The 19,028-nt window shown below is 36.8% G+C and overlaps 1 protein-coding gene across 1 annotated transcript in view; it reads left to right on the top strand.

Moving 5' to 3' along the window:
- Window positions 1-17,998, top strand: part of LOC149254260 (mitogen-activated protein kinase 9-like) — a 44,790-nt gene extending 26,792 nt beyond the window's left edge. Inside the window, exons 9-11 of the mRNA XM_089460104.1 lie at window positions 16,934-17,035; window positions 17,116-17,237; window positions 17,430-17,998. Coding sequence (XP_089316230.1) covers window positions 16,934-17,035; window positions 17,116-17,237; window positions 17,430-17,704 — 499 coding nt within the window. The 3' untranslated portion in view covers window positions 17,705-17,998. The remainder of the gene's footprint in view (window positions 1-16,933; window positions 17,036-17,115; window positions 17,238-17,429) is intronic.
- The last annotated feature ends 1,030 nt before the right edge of the window (window positions 17,999-19,028 follow it).

The raw sequence follows: 19,028 nt of genomic DNA, 5'->3' as shown, positions 1-19,028 counted from the left end.
CTTTACATGTAGGAGGCCCTCACAGTCTAGTCTCATATTCTGTGACCACCCCATAGACCAGCATCCTGTTTTGGAGGATCTGTTCCTTCCTGTGCTCCTGTCTACTAGGGGTGCCAAGAGACAGATCATTAGTAGTATGGCTCCCAACTCTTGGTCAGTGCAAATACTAGGAGATTATCCCCACTTCTTGGTGCCAATAGTGACATGGTCATTCCTAACGCTACAATAGCAGCGAGGAGAGGCTGCCCAGGCCTTAATGGCAGGTGAGATTGTTCAGACAGCAGCACACTGCACAGTTCAGGTTATCTTCTTTTTCCTTTTCTAGAGTCTAGACAATGTTTTATTTTAAGCTTCCTCCATTCAGCCTCATATGTTAGGAGGGCGATTACTAGTGGACCTTGATTTGCTCTCTCTTTGTATCCCTTATTCTGTCTTTTTCTACCAAATCTGTTTTTAGCTATTAGAACTTTGTTTGGATCTTATTTTAGGGCAGTACCTCATTTTATTTCTCTCATTTTCTTCTTCTTGCTTTATATAAGAGGTGTATCATGTAGGTCTCTTTAGGGATTGTTGATGATGTAAGACAAGTTTGACATATCTATTGATCGCTTCCCATTTAGGTACTCTTTTGACAACACTCCTCGTCTTCTTGTCTCGAAGGTTGTGATTGATAGTCTTTAGAGATTATATTGATTGATATTACATTAGGATACTTGGTCCTTTTCCCTACAATCTCTTGTCCTCAAAATGGTTTACGCTGCCATTTTCTATGGATTGTTGATGCCACCATCATATGAATTGACTACCTCTAACACCATTTTTCACGCAACACAAGGATCCCTTTTGTCTAGTTGAGGGTTCTCTTGTTAGTTGCATGCTAAGATAGATTACCATACTCCTTCTAGTGAGAGGGTTGATCACCCACTTTAAATGCATTTGGGGTGTTGGGGTCAATGTGGAAAAAGTCGAAGTCGGGATTAATTCGGCAAGGGTCCAAAAGTTGAAAAACTCGGCAAAGTCGGGAGTTTTTCGAAAAAGTCGGCAAAATTAAAAAAATACAAAAATATTCATTTTTAAAAAAATCCGGACTTTTTCAATAAAATCCCGACTTTTTCAATAAAATCCCGACTTTTTCAATAAAATCCCGATTTTTTCAATAAAATCCCGATTTTTTCAAAGAAAAAAAAATCATTAAAGAAACTACCACGATTTTTTGGAAAAAGTCCCGATTTAATCCCGACTTTTTCGATTTAATCCCGATTTTTTCGTTTCTTAAAAAGTCGGCAAAAAATCGGCCGATTTAATCCTTTTCTTGAAAAAATCGCGTTTTGGGGAATAAATCCCGATTTTATCGGGACTTTTTCCACACTGGTTGGGGTTACTAAGAGCCCTTTTGATGTTGTCGTTTGATACATAGAGAGGTTAGTGAGACAATGTTCTTTTGATCGTGCTACATCAAAGTACCCTGGTGTCCTCACCTTAATTCTAAGGGTCATTTATCTATTTCTATTCAAAATTGAAGGCCATCTAGTTCCATTTACTCACATCCTAGGATAGGGAAATAAGCATGCATTACCAACTCCCTTTCTACTTTTACAATTATCTTGGCCTGGATGTTATGGGAGTTTCTAGAGGAGGCACCTTACCTCGTAGCCTTCTCATCCTTGAACATTCTCTATGGATATTATTTGATCTTGTATTGGAGTGGTCCAAGTGGTGGATGATGAGAAACTAGTTCCTCCACTTCTGCGTTGATCTTTGATACCAACATGTGACATTGCCAATCTCTTTTCCTAGTCTCCTGCTTGTGGTCTTTATCTTCCATTGAAGGCATTTTATACATGCACTTGGGGTGAAATGACTTGGCATCAAGGAGAAGAAACTCATGATGGAAGTTTTGGTGCTCAAGTGGATCTGGTTGGCAATACTTTGTCAATGAATAGTGGTGGGTATATAGTCCTATAAAAACTCCAATGGGTATACTTCCTATAGATACAAATGTCAATAAATAAAAGACAAGAGGTCGTTCTAGGTAAGACAAAAGTGCAAACCTTGAGCTCAACTTAAAGATGGAATAAGTAGAAGTAGAGGTGGAGGAGGGAGAAGAGGCATCCCCACCATCCTTTATAATTGTGAATGGGTTTATGTAAGATAATGTCCTCTCTTGTGTTTATTTTGGGTGTACTTTTGATTCCAATTGACCTAATCTTGTTGCTATTTGTTGGACGTTAATAAATTTATCTTACCTAATTAATTTATCTAAATAGGTCCCAAGTTTGGGGCCCTGTTTTAGGATTTGTGGATTGGACACATAGTGAGAGGGTTTAGACTAACATGCTTCAACGTATGGCTTAGTGAAAACAAATAGTTACTCATTGTATTGTGCAAGTTGAGTTTATTCCCTATCCTTTTTGACTTAAGAGTACTTTCATGTTTATGTTGCATTTGCATAGACTCAGGGCCTTGAGTGATTGATGTGTTAACTTTTGGGGTTACTCCAAAAGAGTTTACACCATGGGCGATGGTTCTTCATGTGATGTGGGGTTCATGTTGTATGACTAAACCTTGGTTGTTCATTGATAGACATACAATTGGAGATAGCTTACTTTTAGAAGACATACACTATGGAGGTAGCCTACTTTGGGATTGCTATGCCTTTTCTTGATGCTTGTGTGGACAATGACACTGTTCCTTGGAGTGTTGGAGACTTAGATAGCTTGATGACATTCTTCATGATGGTTAGATGGAGGTTGGTTACTTGCTTAGGAGGACAACTTGCTTTGGAGGAGGCAATTAGGCATCGGAAGGGACAACATTGAGCCCTAGATGGCAGGGGCACAATTGGTTGCCTGCATGGAAGCTTGTACTTGACTTGAGGACGTTTCGGTGGAGGAAGGGTCATGTAGGTGGGGTGGATTTGGAGGAGCACATGTCTTGGGAGGAGTGTTCAAGGTTTAGAGGCTTGTGGAGGTGGAGTAGAATGGCATGGAATATTCAGCCTTGGATTTTTTGCTTGTTAGATGTGCATGCCTTGTAGCTTGACATATGTCACCAAGAGTTGGAGAGCTTTACATGTTCTTTAAGAGTTGGAGAATAGGGCTATGTTCTTTTATCTAGGTTGCTTATAGAGGATTGGGTCCACTTTGTATTGTTGGTCTCCCTTAACTTTTATAGAAATGGAGGAAGGAGAGTCTTTTTGTGAAATTAATCATCACACACTTGTATTAGGGATGTGAGGAGTGTAGAACACTTCTCTCTCTCCCCTTATCTCTTGTACTTTTTTTCATGTATAGTTGTTCTCGTCTTCTCTGCTAGGTTTTTTGAGGAAGTTCAAAAGAAAATCTAGGGTTAGGGTTGTACTAAAAGGAGACAAAGAAGATAGGTTTTGTAATAACCCTTACAAAGGCAAGAGAAGTATTTTATCTAGTAGCTCTTGTGAGAGATAAGACTAGGGTTTTGTGTCATTCAAAAACCCTAGTGCTACTTGATGTGGTTATTGTGGAGGGGAGAGAGGAGACTCCTTGTACATGTATGTGATGCAAGCGTAGGTGCAAGAGAGGATCTTTGGTGGAGTAACTAACTTTGTTTAGGAATGATTCCTAACTAGGAGTTGTTGGCTTGGTGTTTTCAATATCCACTCACAGTTTAAAGGAATATGAGATTGTTTTCAGAGTCGCATCATACTTCACGAAATTATATATTTTTCTAATGAATTTGACAACACTAACACAGAGGCAACATAGTGAATTTGACTTCGTAAATAGTATGTTGCACAATATCTCGGTCTAGACTCTAAAGGAGTCATGACATAGAAATATTGTTTAGTATCACTGAATATAATGTAAATTTAATCGTTGTAAATAGCAACATCTACACGTTATAAATTGGATTGTATTCCAATAGCTACAACAGAAGATGCTCTGAAATTCATAGAAAGAAGTAAGCTGGATTTATTTATTCACAGCCTAAGATCATATGACCAAGAATCAAGATGCCACAATTTAAGCAATTAAATATTGTGAAGTATGATACTAGTAAAGAAGTGCTGAGAAATTTAACCTAATGCAAAGAAACTGCTTCCACCAACCAACTTTGTGGTTAACAACTTTCCTTCTTGATTTCATAGATACCTTATGAGTTTTGATTCCAAATTCTAGGTTTCCATCCTTTAGATATGAGATTGTTGAAAACTTGTTGGCAAATACCTCTATCATGTCATGAATCCTTTTTCAAGATAAATGTTCACTTTCAGATGAGCTGTAATCAGTGGATATAAGGTATGCAAAGAATTCAGCTGCATTTACATGCTCTGGACAAACAAACCTGGAATATATTCTTGCAATAAAGTGCCTAGAACATTGGAAACCTGGAAACCTGGTAACTAGGAAACGTATCCAAATTTTCTGCAAACGTATCCAAATTTTCTTGAAACTCCTTTGAAACGTTTCCGATCTCAGGCCGGACGTTTCCAAAAAAGTGAAACGTGGTGGAAAATTTTCCGATCTCAGGCTGGCCATTTCCAAAAAAGTGAAACGTGGTGGAAACTTTTCCATGCTGTTTCCAAGCCGTTTCGTATGTGTTTCCGTATCTGAAACTTCGAATGACGTTTCTGGGAGTTGGGGGCAGCGTTTTCGGTAACTTAGAGTTCAATGCTTCCACCATCCCAACCTCAAGCTTTGTGTAAACAATTAAATAGTAGTTCCTTGGATTGGGTACAAATTCCTACTCAATCCCCTTCTTGATCTGAAATATGAATTTAATCTCTTTACAGAACAAAAGTATTTTATGATGGTTTTCAACAAAGCTGTAAAAGTTTGCAAAACCTATTGAGAAGAGAATGGATTTTATATTTAACATAGTCATCAATAACAAGAAATATGAGGACAGAAAAACTGCCATAAAGACAGTTCTCTGTCTAATAGATCCATAATAGACCTTATTACAAATTGAAAGTAGTTACAGTCAAGTTTCGTAAAGCTAAGGCTCATGTCTAGTAGCCAATAATGGAATTACAGTCAACACTTTTTTAAATTGCTCGAGATTTTTCATAATTGCCCAGTGCTAGGGTTGTGCATAATACTATAAAGTATAGCTTGTTATGCTTAGAAGCTTGAAACAACTACAAATGTCGCTGCCGTTCCCCGTCCCCAAGACCAATGCAACAGACACACACACATATAATGAATTGTTTCAGCTGTTGAAATATTGTGTAGTTGTAGATTTGATTTTCGGTTTATGCTATTTTCTTGATTAAGTAGATTCCAACACTTGTTGTTCATACGGATTTGACATAACATATATCAAAACTGGTTTGGTGATTTAACACATATATTGAAGATAAGAGAGCAGATTTGCTGCGGTTATAATATGCTGTAATAACTAATAAGACACTTTATATCTGCCCAGAAAAGTGTGTGCTAAGGGTCATTCTAAGATCATTGGTGAAGTATTTAATATTTATAGTTTGGGATACCCCTCATGGCATTAGGTGGCCAAAAGTGAGAGGAGAGTATGCTGAGGTGACAGTGAGTGCATCTTCTGTGTATTTACTGTCTGGCACCTTGACTGGACCTTGCCAGGCCTGTGTGTGGTAACAGGTTCGAAGGATTTTATGGAGTGGCCAGGTTTGGTTAGGATTGATTCCTATCTGAGAGTTGGTGGCTAGGGTTTTTCTATGTACTCAGTTGTGATAAGCTGTTGGTATGTACATGAACTACTTCTCATATATATAAATGAAGTGTTTCAACTGTCCAAATATTGTGTACTTGTAGATTTTATTTTCAACTTATGTTATCTTCTCGACTAATTAGATTTCAACATTTGCTGTTCATGCTAATTTGACATAATATATAATATAGATGAATTAGTTAAGTGATTTAACACATACCTTGAAGATAAAGAAGCAAATTTGTTGCTGTTAGAATTTGTTATAATAAAACATTTTGGATATATTATATACCCAGAAAGCTGTGCCCTAAGTGCTGTAGATTGTGGTATTGAAGTACATGTGTATGATATTTATTTTGTTGGGTTGCTGTGTGAAATTGTGTTAAATAGAAGTGAAAGATTACTCCTGTAATGTAATGTTTGAGATTAGCTTTAAGGCCGAAAGCTCGTAGGAATTTTATATAGGAAACCTTGAGAATTGAGGGTGAAATTTCTGAATTTGCATTATCAACCCGCTTTCAGAAATTTCTACATGATACCCATATCTAGAAATATGTTCTTCTGAGAGGATTGCTTCTGTAGGTCTTGTTGGGCATTGTGAAGTTGGGATATTGAGACAAGTTTGCTTATTTAGTTTATAACTTTATTCACATGTCTATTGATTAAATCCCTTCATTTAGGTACTCCCTGGATGCCACTCCTCCAAGGTTGCTGTTCACGCTGATTTGACATACCAAATAGCTGAATTAGTTAACTGATTTAACACATCCTGAAGATAAAGAAGCAAATTTGCTGCTGTCAGAATTTGTTATAATAATACATTTTGTATCTGTTACATGCTTAGAAAACTGTGTCCTAAGGGCTTTAAATTGTGGTATTGAAGTACACATGCATACTATTTATTCTTTTGGCTTGCTGTTTGAAATTGTGTTGAAAAGAATAGAGCTTGAGATTGTGATCAACAGAGCTTTCAAAGATTATATTAATTAATAGTACATCTAGGTTACTTGGACCTAACCCCCACAACATCTTGGCCCCAAAATGCCCTTCTATGTTGAGCATTTTCTTGGATTGTTGATGACACCATCATTAGATTTGACTACCTCCAAGGCCATTGGTCACACAACTTGCTGATCCTTGTTGGCTAGTTGAGGGTTTCGTTTGGCTCTCACTAATTGCATGTTGAGATAGACCACTATATTCCCCCTGGATAGAAGATTTGTTGTCTCGGAGGTGGAGAATGAGTAATTCATTTTCCAATGATTTGTTTATTATGAGATTTGAGTAAGATATGATTGTTTGTATAAATATTTTGGAGGCTCCCTATGCACTTTCTTGCACTATCTAGATTAGAGATGCAGAGCATTCTTCACGTGAGAGACTTCCACCTTTAGATGTAGAGCTTTGTAGGAGACCCCTGGGGCCAATCTTAGGGCTACTGGGTTATCACCTCCCTTCAATGAATTCAGGATATTGTGGGTGCTGAGAGCCCTTTAGATGTTGTCATTCGAGTCTCGACACACAAACATGGATATGTTGGTGAGATAGTCTTTTTGCTAGTTTTTTACATTGGTGTACCCCAATGTGCTTAGCTTCATTCTAGGTCTCATGAATATATTCTATCAAAATTGGGGACAAGGGGACAAGTGCACATTTCCAACTTCCTTTCTACTACTAGCTAGGTTCTATTTTGGGTGACTTGTATATCAAGTAACTCTCTATTTAGACTTGGGAAGTGTAGCCATAAAGAGAGACGGGTCTTGTTTACTTCATATCACATGCGTTCATCACAAGGGGAGGGCTTTACTTGTGCTCTTTTCAGGAGAGAATGATGTTCTATTTGAGTTTTTCTCATATTTAGAAGAAGGATGTCTTGTTTGTGCTGGTTTGGATGAAGTAGCTTGTTCTATTCTTATTGGTTGATCCTTGTCTAGGATGAAGGTATCCTACTTGGTCGATTTTTGCCCTTGCATGATCTATCAATGGGGCTAAACGAGGAACACCCACTTCTTGGTGGAAGACTTGTTATATTTCCAGTGATGTTCTAGATTTGGCTCTCCTTCAATTCTTGGTCTTATACTATTCAGAGATCCCTCGTTCTAGGAAATCTTCCACGTTTTATTTCCTTTCACCTCCCTGCTACCATTCTATTTGACCTTGAAATCTTGTGATTAAGAGCAAACACTTGTGCTCATGTATTGGTTGGAGGACTTCACATTCAATACTATGATTGTAATTCACTGGATGTGGAAAAGTTCAGGATTCTTGGCATCCCCAATATCCTTGAGAGTGTGGATGTGTTCCTTTGTACTTTTCACAATTCTTGGCAATGAATATTATGTCAGATTCTTTTTGATGACATATTTTGTGTTCAAGTGGAGAATTTTGTTTGTCCTTGTAGTATTCTGGCAATTATTCATTCATAGTTCCACTACAAGGACAAAGCATTGGTCAATCTAAAATTTCATTGATTTCAGGCGCTAAACTAAGGCAAATCAACAAATATCTTCCAAAAACAAGCTAGAATAGTTGAATTGCAAAGTAATACTTGGATGCAACTGTAAGAGGTTGTTTATAGGCATTTTCTTGGCTCTTTGGGCTAGTTAATCTCGCTGATCTGCAACTTTTTGTTGCAGAAAATGTAGCATTTGTTAATTTGCACTCATTGAATGATCATTATTAGTCAAAAACTTGCATTATTTGTGTGTCTTCCCAGTAAAATCAGTAAGTCTGGCTTGCTGATCTGTTCTTTCTAATATATTTAGTAATAAACTATAGGCATTTTTTTTTTCTCTATAAATTTGCATTCACCCTGGTATCATGCATAATTGAATATTGAGTTCATAATAAAAATCAATGTGATTAGCTTGAATATCTTCATTATTTTATGCAGAAATAGAAGGAGCATATAGTAAAATTTCATAGGTTTGAGTTTGTACTTGCATACATCATTGAAAGCTCACATGTTTTTAGAGTTTTCCTTTTGTGGTGCATTTGTTTGCTAATTTGTACTGTTCTAGAGTGGAACAGCAGAAGATGTTACCTATTAATGAGCATACTTGGTGTTTTTATCATTTAGAATAATTGATTAGGCTTATTTGTTTGCTCCCCCTAACTTGTACTCATTGATTTCTGATTTAACTAGTTTAGGACAACGACATACTTTGTAGATTTGAGGTCAATCTAACTCTCTAGGAACCATATTGCAAACTTTAGATCACTTAGGGAATCCACCTGTGGTTGGCAAAGCACCAACCTAAAGAGAGAAATGATTAGAGTGAGGTGAGACTAGTTCTATTCTTAGGAACGTTCAAGACTCTGTCTAGTTTTGAAAGAAGGAATTTTCGGGTGCTAATAGGTTGTATGACACTGTTAGCTTCTTTTAAATTCTTGCTTCCCTACAATAAGCATCAAAATATTTTAAGGCGTACTCCTCCATTATCTAATTGAAGCACCTTGATCCTCTTTCTTGTTTGATTTTCAAACAAGACTAGATTTTTTGAATTTACTGAGCACTTCATTTTTAGATCTTATAAAATAAATCTATGTTTTCTAGGAGGGATCTTCAATGAAGGAAACACTGTAAAGATTACCATTCAAAGAAAATACATGCTACAAACCAAAGTCTATTAACTTGAGGAATATATAGGGTCACAAACACCAAAGTGTGTTAACTTGAGTGAGAATCTCTCTTGACCTCCATCTGGTAGAAGGAAAAGCAGTGTTGGAGTGTACACCTTTGCACAGATTGATCTGCTGCATCTTTAAATCCGACAATTCTTGCATCATATTTTTCTAGTGGGGAAAAGTTCTGTAGTATAAGTGACCAAAGTGTTTGTGCAAACTCTCACACAACTTGCTGCTATCATGCATCAAAGCTCCATGCTTTTCCAACTCAACGCGAAGTGTATAAAGGCTTCCTTCTTGCACTCTTTTGAACAAAAATGAGTAGGTTCTTGGTCAAAACCTCTAATGATGCACTTTTTATCATCAAATTTGACTTCACATCTCAGATTTGCACTCACTAAGAGGCACAAGAGATTCCCAGTAAATTGGGCACAAAAAGAACATCTTGCAACTCAAAAATATCGCTAGGAAGCATCTTGAAGGATATGGTGCTGGTTCCAATCATTGGGTAGGTAGCATCATCACTCAACTCCACTTGGACAGCTAATCATTTTTTTTGAAGCTTGCTGAATGCTTTCTTGTTAAATGACATTTGTCAAGACACTCCACTGTCCACACATACCAACTGACACCAGAAGCGATATTGGTAGAAAAATTTAAAACCATAGAAAAGGTGGTTGCAAGCTTGGATGCTAACTTATTCCACCCTAGAGGTATTTGCACTCCTTGTAAACTGCTTCTGTTGCTGCTTGTCCTTCCCTGTTCCTTTGCTCGAGCATTGATTAATGTAGTGTGCATTCTTTTAAACTTGTAACAAGTTACATGATTCTGATTCCTTCCATGGGAGTCAAAAGAGGATGTCTCCTCCAATGTTGCACTAATCGTTATCGGGATGTTATCAGCACAGGGAAAATATCGGAAAAATTCGTAAAAATCAGGAAAAAATCGGTAAAAATCGGGAAAAAATCGTAACATACAAAAATATTCATTTTTTGGCAATTTTTTTAATATCTCAAGCATCTACAACATAAAATAAATACATTGACACATAAATATGATAAAAGAACTAATATATAAGATGTTTAATATCATTTCTAGTGCCACATCACACATAATAGTGAATCATGTCCTGAATAGTAAGTCCTGACTCATGACTCCCAACTCAGCCTCAAAATATCAACAAAAATTATAATAATGTATCTCATATCATGAGTCATAATGTCATTTACAATGAAATGAACCAAATAACTAAAGTCTAATACTACTGATTTCCTTTGCCCCTCTAGATGTAGATGTCGGTGGAATTGGCAGTAGACTCTGTTGTGCTCTAGAAGCTGAAGAACTAGGAGCTAAAAAAGGTAGATCACGTCCTCTACTGGTGACAGGGGTAGCTTGGGTCTCCTCCTCCTCCTCATAATATATATATATATATATATATATATATTTTTTTTTCCACGATTTTTTCTAAAAATCGGCTAAAAAAAACTCTATTTTATCGCCCAATTTTATCTTTTTTTTTTTTGAAAAAATCGCGATAAAATGATTTTATTGCGATTTTTTGGCGATTAGTGCAACACTGGTCTCCTCCTCCTTGGCCTATACATGTATCCTCTTTTTTTAACCTCTTTAGTTTAAAACTCTTTCCTGCCTTGTTTCTTCTTGGACAAAGAATCCCAAATCTTCTCATAAATTGGGATTTTTTCTCAAGTACAAACACCTCGGACAATGACTTGCCAAACATGAGAAAAAACCCTTTAGTGCTATGGGCACTGATACCTCATCTTCTATCTTCATACCATTGGCAAAGAATTTATTTCTAAGCGTAGTGATCTTTATGAGGTAACTTGTTACAATGTATGAATTGCTCATGTTTTTGGGAAAGCTTGTTCTTCAAAAGCATCTTGGTGGAAACACTCATGGAGTTGAAAAGAATCCTCCTAGCCTTAACAAACTCCATGTACTTATTCTTTGAGGATTGGTAAGAGTAGTTCTTGTGCAATGGACTATGCTCTTAGATCAATCTCTTTCATTAACATTTGTGACCTCCACTTCAGGAGTGAAATTATATTTCCTATTTAATCAGTCAGATTCCTTGAGGCTTGGCATGTTGAAGTTTGCCATTCTTTTAGTTGCTAGGATGAGAACATAAACAAAACAGTGCAACCAAAATAAATCAACAAACTTTCACATTTTAATATGCTCCTCACAGGCACACAAAACAATTTAAGCTCTCACAGGGCTTTGTGCCTTTCTCAGGCTTCACTCGAATCATTGAAACTTGTGAAGCTTCACACCTCCTAAAATCCTCCATAGAATCTAGTTCCCTCATAGCGGGTTGTCTTCTCCCTTCACTGGACAAAAGATTCAATGAAACAACTCTATATCTTGTTGAATTTCTTTGAGGTGACAATGGTGCCCTTAGCCTAAAGGGAGTAGTGAAACAAGTAAGCAACACCGCTTGAACCGCGAACACTGCTGAACTCTAGATATCTTGCCTATTTACTGATAAACAATGATACCTTAGCTAGTCTATAGTGGTCCTAGTTGGGCTCATGTGGGTCTCCATAGAAAATAGAAAATTCAATGGCCGATTTGAATCTTCTGTTCAGTGTTGAGCCCTATGAAGAACAAAAGATTCCATTACATTTCCAACAACCAATGGATACCCCACACCCACTTTGATGGGGCTGTTATTTGGACGGCCTTGATTAGGTGATGGGGTGAACTCTTTGATAATTGCCCTAAGGTCTCTAATAACAACCTATTTGTTCCAAGCTGTAGAAACCTGTTCTTGAGCTTGTTTGAGCTTTAGCAATTTGGGCTCTTGTAAGGTCAACATCAAGAAAAGTCTTGTAAGGGAGGGATAAGAGCTTTTGCTTAGCCCAAAGGGCTTACAGTTGAAAAGTGAAAAGTCAGAATGAAATCATTTACTTTCTAAGGTCTAATCAGGTAATCACAGGGTGTCCCTAAGGAAAGGAAATTTTCTTTACATGGGATACAAAGGGTGAGAAGATGGTGTTTGAAGTCTCCTCCCATTTAGATTTAATTTTTGAACTCATTTGATATATTACTCTAAGGGTTTGGCCTGAACATCTTCTTCAGCCTCTGCATGGGGGTTGCCTTGCTCCTACCCGAATCACCTAAACCCAATAATTAAGACATCCTCTTGTGTTTTGGCCTCATGTTTAAGAAGAGCATGTCAAACGGATTTTCTCTTCTTTATGCTTAAGATCTAGGATATCTACATAGAGGGAGTCCTTTGCGGAGTGAAGAATTTCATGTATCTTGGTGTCATTAACCTACTGTTTTACGATTAAATTCACTAACTTAATTTCTGAAGTTTTGTTGGTAAACAAATGGACCACAATTTGTAATTTGGAGTTCAACAATTCAATATGTTCCATTTGCTTGATCAACACCATAATCTTTGTTCTTGAAGTTTTGGTCTCCATTGCCTTCTATGGTAAATCTTCCATTGCAATGGCAAAGACCTCGAGTTTTGGGTTGAGGGTAGGAGTAATAAACCCATTAGTGAGGTTAGGAAATGGTAAAATCACCTGCAGGGGGGTCATAGAAAGGGGCATGCACGTATAGGAGGGTATGGATGTTTGGTGGAGCTAACCAATAAAGTGTGGGGTAAATATATAATACCTGTCCCGTAGAGACACTGCTAGAATGATAGGACCGTCTTGGACTCATAGTGGTAGTGAAATACTATATTCGATGGTAGCCAATTAGATTTGGCTCAAGTGGTGGCAATTGGATTCAATTAGAAATGGTGGTTCCTGAATTTTGGGTGATTGAAGAATCATGAATGATGCTTGATCATGGTTGGTGGCTTGGCTTAGAAGACGGCTTGCTCATACACAGATGATGGTAGCTTGATCTAGATGATGATGAGTTCATGATAGATGTGGTGGCATGTGGGGCACAGTTGATTTCATGGTATGGAGTGTGCTAAAATATGAAATGCTCCATTGATCAGTTTTGTTTTAGTAAATTCTAGACTTTAGAGTTTCTTTCATCCTAAGCAGCCTCTCTATGATGAAACTAATGTGAATGCATTGAAATCCGTCTGGTTTTCACCTGAATTTCCTTCCTTCCAAAGACTAAAGGAGTCCAAATAACTCTTAGGAAACCCCTGATTGTCACCTCACTGTATTCCTTTCTCTCTTTGGGTTCATTATTTATACATTATTTCTTATATACAGATTTCAACTTATTGTCCTTGTGTTGGATGTTTCGTGAGTTATCATCTGTTCATTACATTAGTATAAGAGTTGAGTTTGATTTTGGCCTTTGAGCATACTTTTTATCAGAACTTGTATGATTTGGATTTGGATTTTATGATTATATCAAAGTTTCTTTGATCCATAGGTTTGTAACCATAATTGGCCCTTGGCCAGTTACAATTTAGAAATTCCTATGAAAAAAAAGTCTGTTTGCTGTTAATGGAAGAAAACTAGAAATCAGGAAAAATAATTACGAAAGATTATTAGAATACAACATCACGGTAAAATTTTTTTATTATCATAGAAAGAGAAGCATAGTGATATTCGTGAGGAAGCAGAGCCACCACTACAATTATTTGATCTCTCTCTCAATCCTTTGCAGATCAAGGAGTTAAGAGATCGGGCACAATCTTGGCTATCAAATAATTGAATTATGGAACTGCAATTGTTCTTTGTTTTGATTCTGCTAGGGAATCATAGAATTTGCCTTGGACAAAGTATCAACAAAATTGTGCCACCATAGCTTTTGTGGAAAAAGCATGTCACCATCTACTAAATCGGGCCATGTTGTCACTGTACAAGCTAGAGATTTGGGTCGTCATCTCTCCAAGGTAGCCCTGAAGAATCATCGAGGCCTACTGGATAGGTTCTGAATGAAGTTGCTTCATAATAGGCTACCTCAAACTCCCTCCACAAAAATCTTCTCATCATTGCAATGATAGCAGTCTGACGTAGCCATGGATATAACTACCTTAAGGCTTACATCATAGGACATTTGAATCACCGTGTTTCATTTGGATTGTTAGATTTTGGGTGAAAGGACATGTTCAAGTTATCATGACGTGTGAACAAAGCAAAGTCAGTAGATTTTATTAAGAGAGCAAATATATTAAAAAAGTATATATTAAGGAGTATCTCATAGTGTGTTTCTTGTATTTTGTGGGTCCACCTATTATTGGAGAAATTTTAAGTTTCAGCGATAATGGGACAGTCTAACAAAAAATGAAAAATGGATGGGGTCATGGGAAAAGATAAAAGATATATTCCGACCAATTTTAAGTTTGACTAAGCCACAAGACCTAGCCACAGTGAATTTTGGAATTTTGAATTCATTTCCCTAGTTTGACATTGAAACAGCTCTATATTATGTATACATTGCTGACAGAATGATTTGGCTGACGTGTTAGACAAACAGGGAAGATATTAGATATGGAATTGGAAAATCTGATGTTTGACACTTCAGTTGTGATTCTTGGGTGTGATTGCATTCTATTGAAGAATTGAAAAAATTGAACAATTAGAAAAGAGACACATGACTGGCTTAATGGGATTTGAAGGATATATTTCCTTCCACTTTCCATCAAAGGAAGATGTCATCGTTCTCTTTGAAATCGGTAACTTGTTATTTTTATAAATTCTAGATTCAAATATTGAGCCCCTCAGTAAGAAGCAATTCTTGGCGAGTGCAACTCAGGAAAGTGGAAAACTGTGATGAAATCATCAATCATTGCTGATAGGTATTGTTTAGAAAATGGTAGATTGAGGAGTTTTAAATGGCAATGTCATCTTTCTGTGATGAGCTGTTTCATTGCTAAACCTCTGATCATGGACAAAACACATGGTGTACTTGGAGTTGGAAGTTTATAACGACTTTAAATGAAGAAACATATGATTGCCTTCTTGGCTGGCAATCCTTAATGGGCTAAATTTTCAAGGAAAATTGTTTTTCCATCGAGAAAGACTTTATTCAATGCTTTTGAAAATCTTCTAAACAATTCTCTAAAAGGGTTTTGTTTATTTATAATAAAAAGGTGGGTTGCTTAATCCATTCTGAGCGTGGGTAGAAAAAGTTGAAAGCCCTATAATAAAATTTAGTCCTACTTTATTGTTTGTAAACATAGAACATTAACATGTATTGAATTTCAACCTAAACAACTATTCTGCTGCAGAAAAAATCACCATGGTAGAGAAGAGCTGCATGTGGTTGAATGCAGAAAAACATGCAATGTAAAAGAGCTGCAGTCCAAGTTGGCTTTGTTTCTCTAGCTAATATTGCCGTTGATTTGCAAAGCAACTAGTCAAGTTATTTGAGTTACAGCCAATGAAAGAAAAGAGCTGACTCAGCTCACATCTATCTAAACTTAGTCCTGTAAAAATGTCTCTTATTTATTTTCTCGATGATTTCATTTTCCTATTTTTTGGACACTGATACTTCCTTTGGTCTCGTTTTCCCTTGAAAGTCGGAATTGAATTTCAATCCCAGTCATTTAGATGGGTTATATTCTAGTAGGAAAATGTACACTGTAAAAATCAACGCCTGTAAGTTATTCTTTAAAGTGATTTTAGGTTATATAATGTTTCCTATAAAGTGCTGGTAAAGATCAACAACAACACAAATCATCCATTTTGGTAGAGGTTGTTTGTTTTACTTATATAGTACACGTTACAAATTGATAAAAACATGGTGGCAATAGCTGTTATGAATCAATTCACTAGAAATTCAACCAAAGAAATACTTAATATGCCAAATAAAGATGGGGAAGATGGCTCCTGAGTCCTAAGTACAATAATGGTGTGTAGTTGCATATTTTCCTAATAAATAGGTGAATATATCCAGATTGATCCATAAAGTTAAAATATCAAATAATATATACATTTGTGCTTTTTCCCCAAAGAAAACCTTTTGGGGAACCCAACAGTTGCCTCTGCACATTCGTGGATGGCAAACCCATTGGCGTAAACTAGTGTTCCTCACCCAAGGGGATATGAACTGGACACCTGCTGGCACAGAACTATATCTATTTGCATTGTGTGTGAATGACTTTAATATTAATCTTCTATATATATTAGTTTATCACTCATTATTCGTGGGCCCAGTTCCCGGTCCCTACTATATCTTTTACTAGTGATCTCTTATATTGGCTACAGGGTCATAACAATAGCTTTATACTTTTATTAGAAAACTCTTCAATCTCCCATGGATCCCAACTTTTTCTTTTCGGGTGTTCTCTGGTGCCATCATTTTCTCAAAAGAGTTTTGAAGTTCATGCTTGGGGTGCCTCGGAGGACGTCATGATCTGGCAAGTTGTATTTTCCTTATGTGACATTCATTTTGTTTTTCACTTTAGACAGTTTCACACGTCAGATTTGTGGAATTTATTGGAGTTATTTAAGCGGGTTTCTTCTGTGTAGAAAAGGAAGATTCATATTAACTGTTCACGAATTTATATGATCTTTCCGCAAATACCTATCTTTACTGTCAAGGCTTCTGAACACTGACATTACTCTTAGAACATCTTGGTTCTTCATTTTGGAATTCCCAAACTTATCTTAGTAAATGATTATTGATCTCAATATTCTTTTTTATTGATTTTGCTTAATTATTTGGTACCTATTGTATATGACAGTGCTGTAGATATGTTCAAGAGACAATTTGCTCATCTAGAGGAACACTATAGTAAAGGTGAAAACAGCACACCCCTTGGGAGGCAGCATGCCTCTTTACCAAGGTACGCCTCAGATACATCTTTTATTTTTTCTGTTATGTAGCTCAATTTAGTTAGTCTAACAACTTCTGTCATTTTTGTAGAGAGCGTGTCATTGAATTCAGAGAGAATCCTACAAAGCACAGCAAGGATTCTGAAAAACAGCAAGAAAGAATCACTGCGTCTGTAACTAAGGCTACCCTTCAAAGTCCACCAAGAAATCAGGGTGAGGACTGGAGTTTTAACTTTACTTTTCCTGTCTTGTATATAATGCATCATGTTGCATTATAAAGTGTGATCTTTAAATGAAGGGATTTTATCATTTTTAGCTGAAAGGAAACGATGTTTACATATAATGTGCACCTGTCTTTCCTAGTTTGATGAATTGTTGCTGATACATGGGTTCCTGCACAACCAGGAACTGTGATTGATTCTGCAGTTTCACTATCTAATGGTCCAAGTAGAGCAGTTCCAGATCCACGAAACCTAGTGAAGAGTGCTAGCATCAATGCTTCCAAGTGCACAGTTGTTGTCAATTCCTGTCAAAGAAGAAACTCCACAATGAAACCTGGGGATGAGAAAAAGGAGGACTTGAGCAGTGAATCGAGTGCTGTCACATACAATACAGATTCAATGGTTGCTGGTTTGACAAGTAAGATTGCTGCAATGTCCAGTGGAGTGGCACATTCATGAATACTTCATTGTGTTCAAATCATTCAGGGCAGTGGTTACTAACCTCTAACTGATTTGGTTGCAACATATTCTGAAGTGTCCTAGCGAAGCATAGACTGAATGGTTGCTGGCCTGGTAAAGAAGGTTACAGCGATACCTAGTGGTTTGCCTTATTTTCATGAATATGTTAACGGTCATCTAATTTCTATATTGTATCGATTGTGACCTGTTTAAAAAATATATTTTACTTTAACTGGCTTCTTTTGTGTAATCAATAATTAATCTGTCTCAGTCAAGAAACCTAGAATTTATGCATCACCTTGTTGAAAATGAAATTTGATCAGATTCCTACCGCATTATTAACAAAAGCTTTTCCATGTGAAAATGACTGTAAGAAATTGGGCATGTTGAATGTGATCCAATAATTTTGCAGAGGAACTACAGGGTTCATATTTAAATTTACTCCAGTAAATTTTTATTGTGTTCTATACGGTTGAAGCTGATTTTTGCACCATAAATCAGTTCAGTTGGTAGTGTTCAAGTTGATGAAGATAGTAATATGATGGAATGAGTTAGGAGTAATGCGTCTATAACATGTTTCTAGCCTAAGTAGCCAGATTCAATTCAGTGGACAACTCAGCTAAGCAAAAGGAAAAGTATGTCTCAGATTTGACCAAACTTGCTGAAACCTGGTGAACAAAAATTATACAAAATTCGCCCATAAAAGTTAGATGAGTCTGGTGAGTTGCCAAGTATTTGCTGAGCTGGCTTGACTTGTCCTGATTTTGGCACCAAGCCAGGCATGATTCGTGAAACTGGGCAATACCCAGACGGTCCTGTTTCTAGTGATATTGTTCACTAAATTTCCTTGACCTTGGAAATCGTCAAGGTTCTCATTAAAGCAAGAGGCTTACTGCCTTCCTGCCAAGTAGGAAATAAAACATATACATGATGAGCACTGCTGATTGATGGGTCAGCATTTCAAAGCAGCAAGTGTAATTTTAGTAAATTACTATGATAATTGGGAAGGGTAGAACCAGAACAATTGAATGGAAAGTGAAGCATCAGCCAGTATAGAACTTCGACAAACTTGCTTCAGATTTGAATTGAAAATTGAGAGTTGTTGGTAGGAGGCAATCTACCGTATAGGTTGTAAGGAGTCATCTTGTTTTTCTTGAAAAGTAAAGGCCATCAATCCCCAAAAAAGATTGCCTTATCGTTTGAGGAAACTCTAGATTTCAGTGTTTTTTTTTTCTGACATTTGGATGAATGATAAATTCCCATTAGTTACGTTTGTGTAAACCTATGGATAGTAAAGCCATACACATTTGAGCCTGTGATCTAA

The sequence above is a fragment of the Pinus tabuliformis genome, chromosome 7 (genome assembly GCF_031772625.1).
Source record: "Pinus tabuliformis cultivar Carrire ecotype Pingquan chromosome 7, CPIR1, whole genome shotgun sequence".
Lineage (NCBI taxonomy): Eukaryota > Viridiplantae > Streptophyta > Pinopsida > Pinales > Pinaceae > Pinus > Pinus tabuliformis.
Note: the sequence above shows the minus strand (reverse complement) of the source record. Positions and strands in the feature narration are given on the sequence as shown.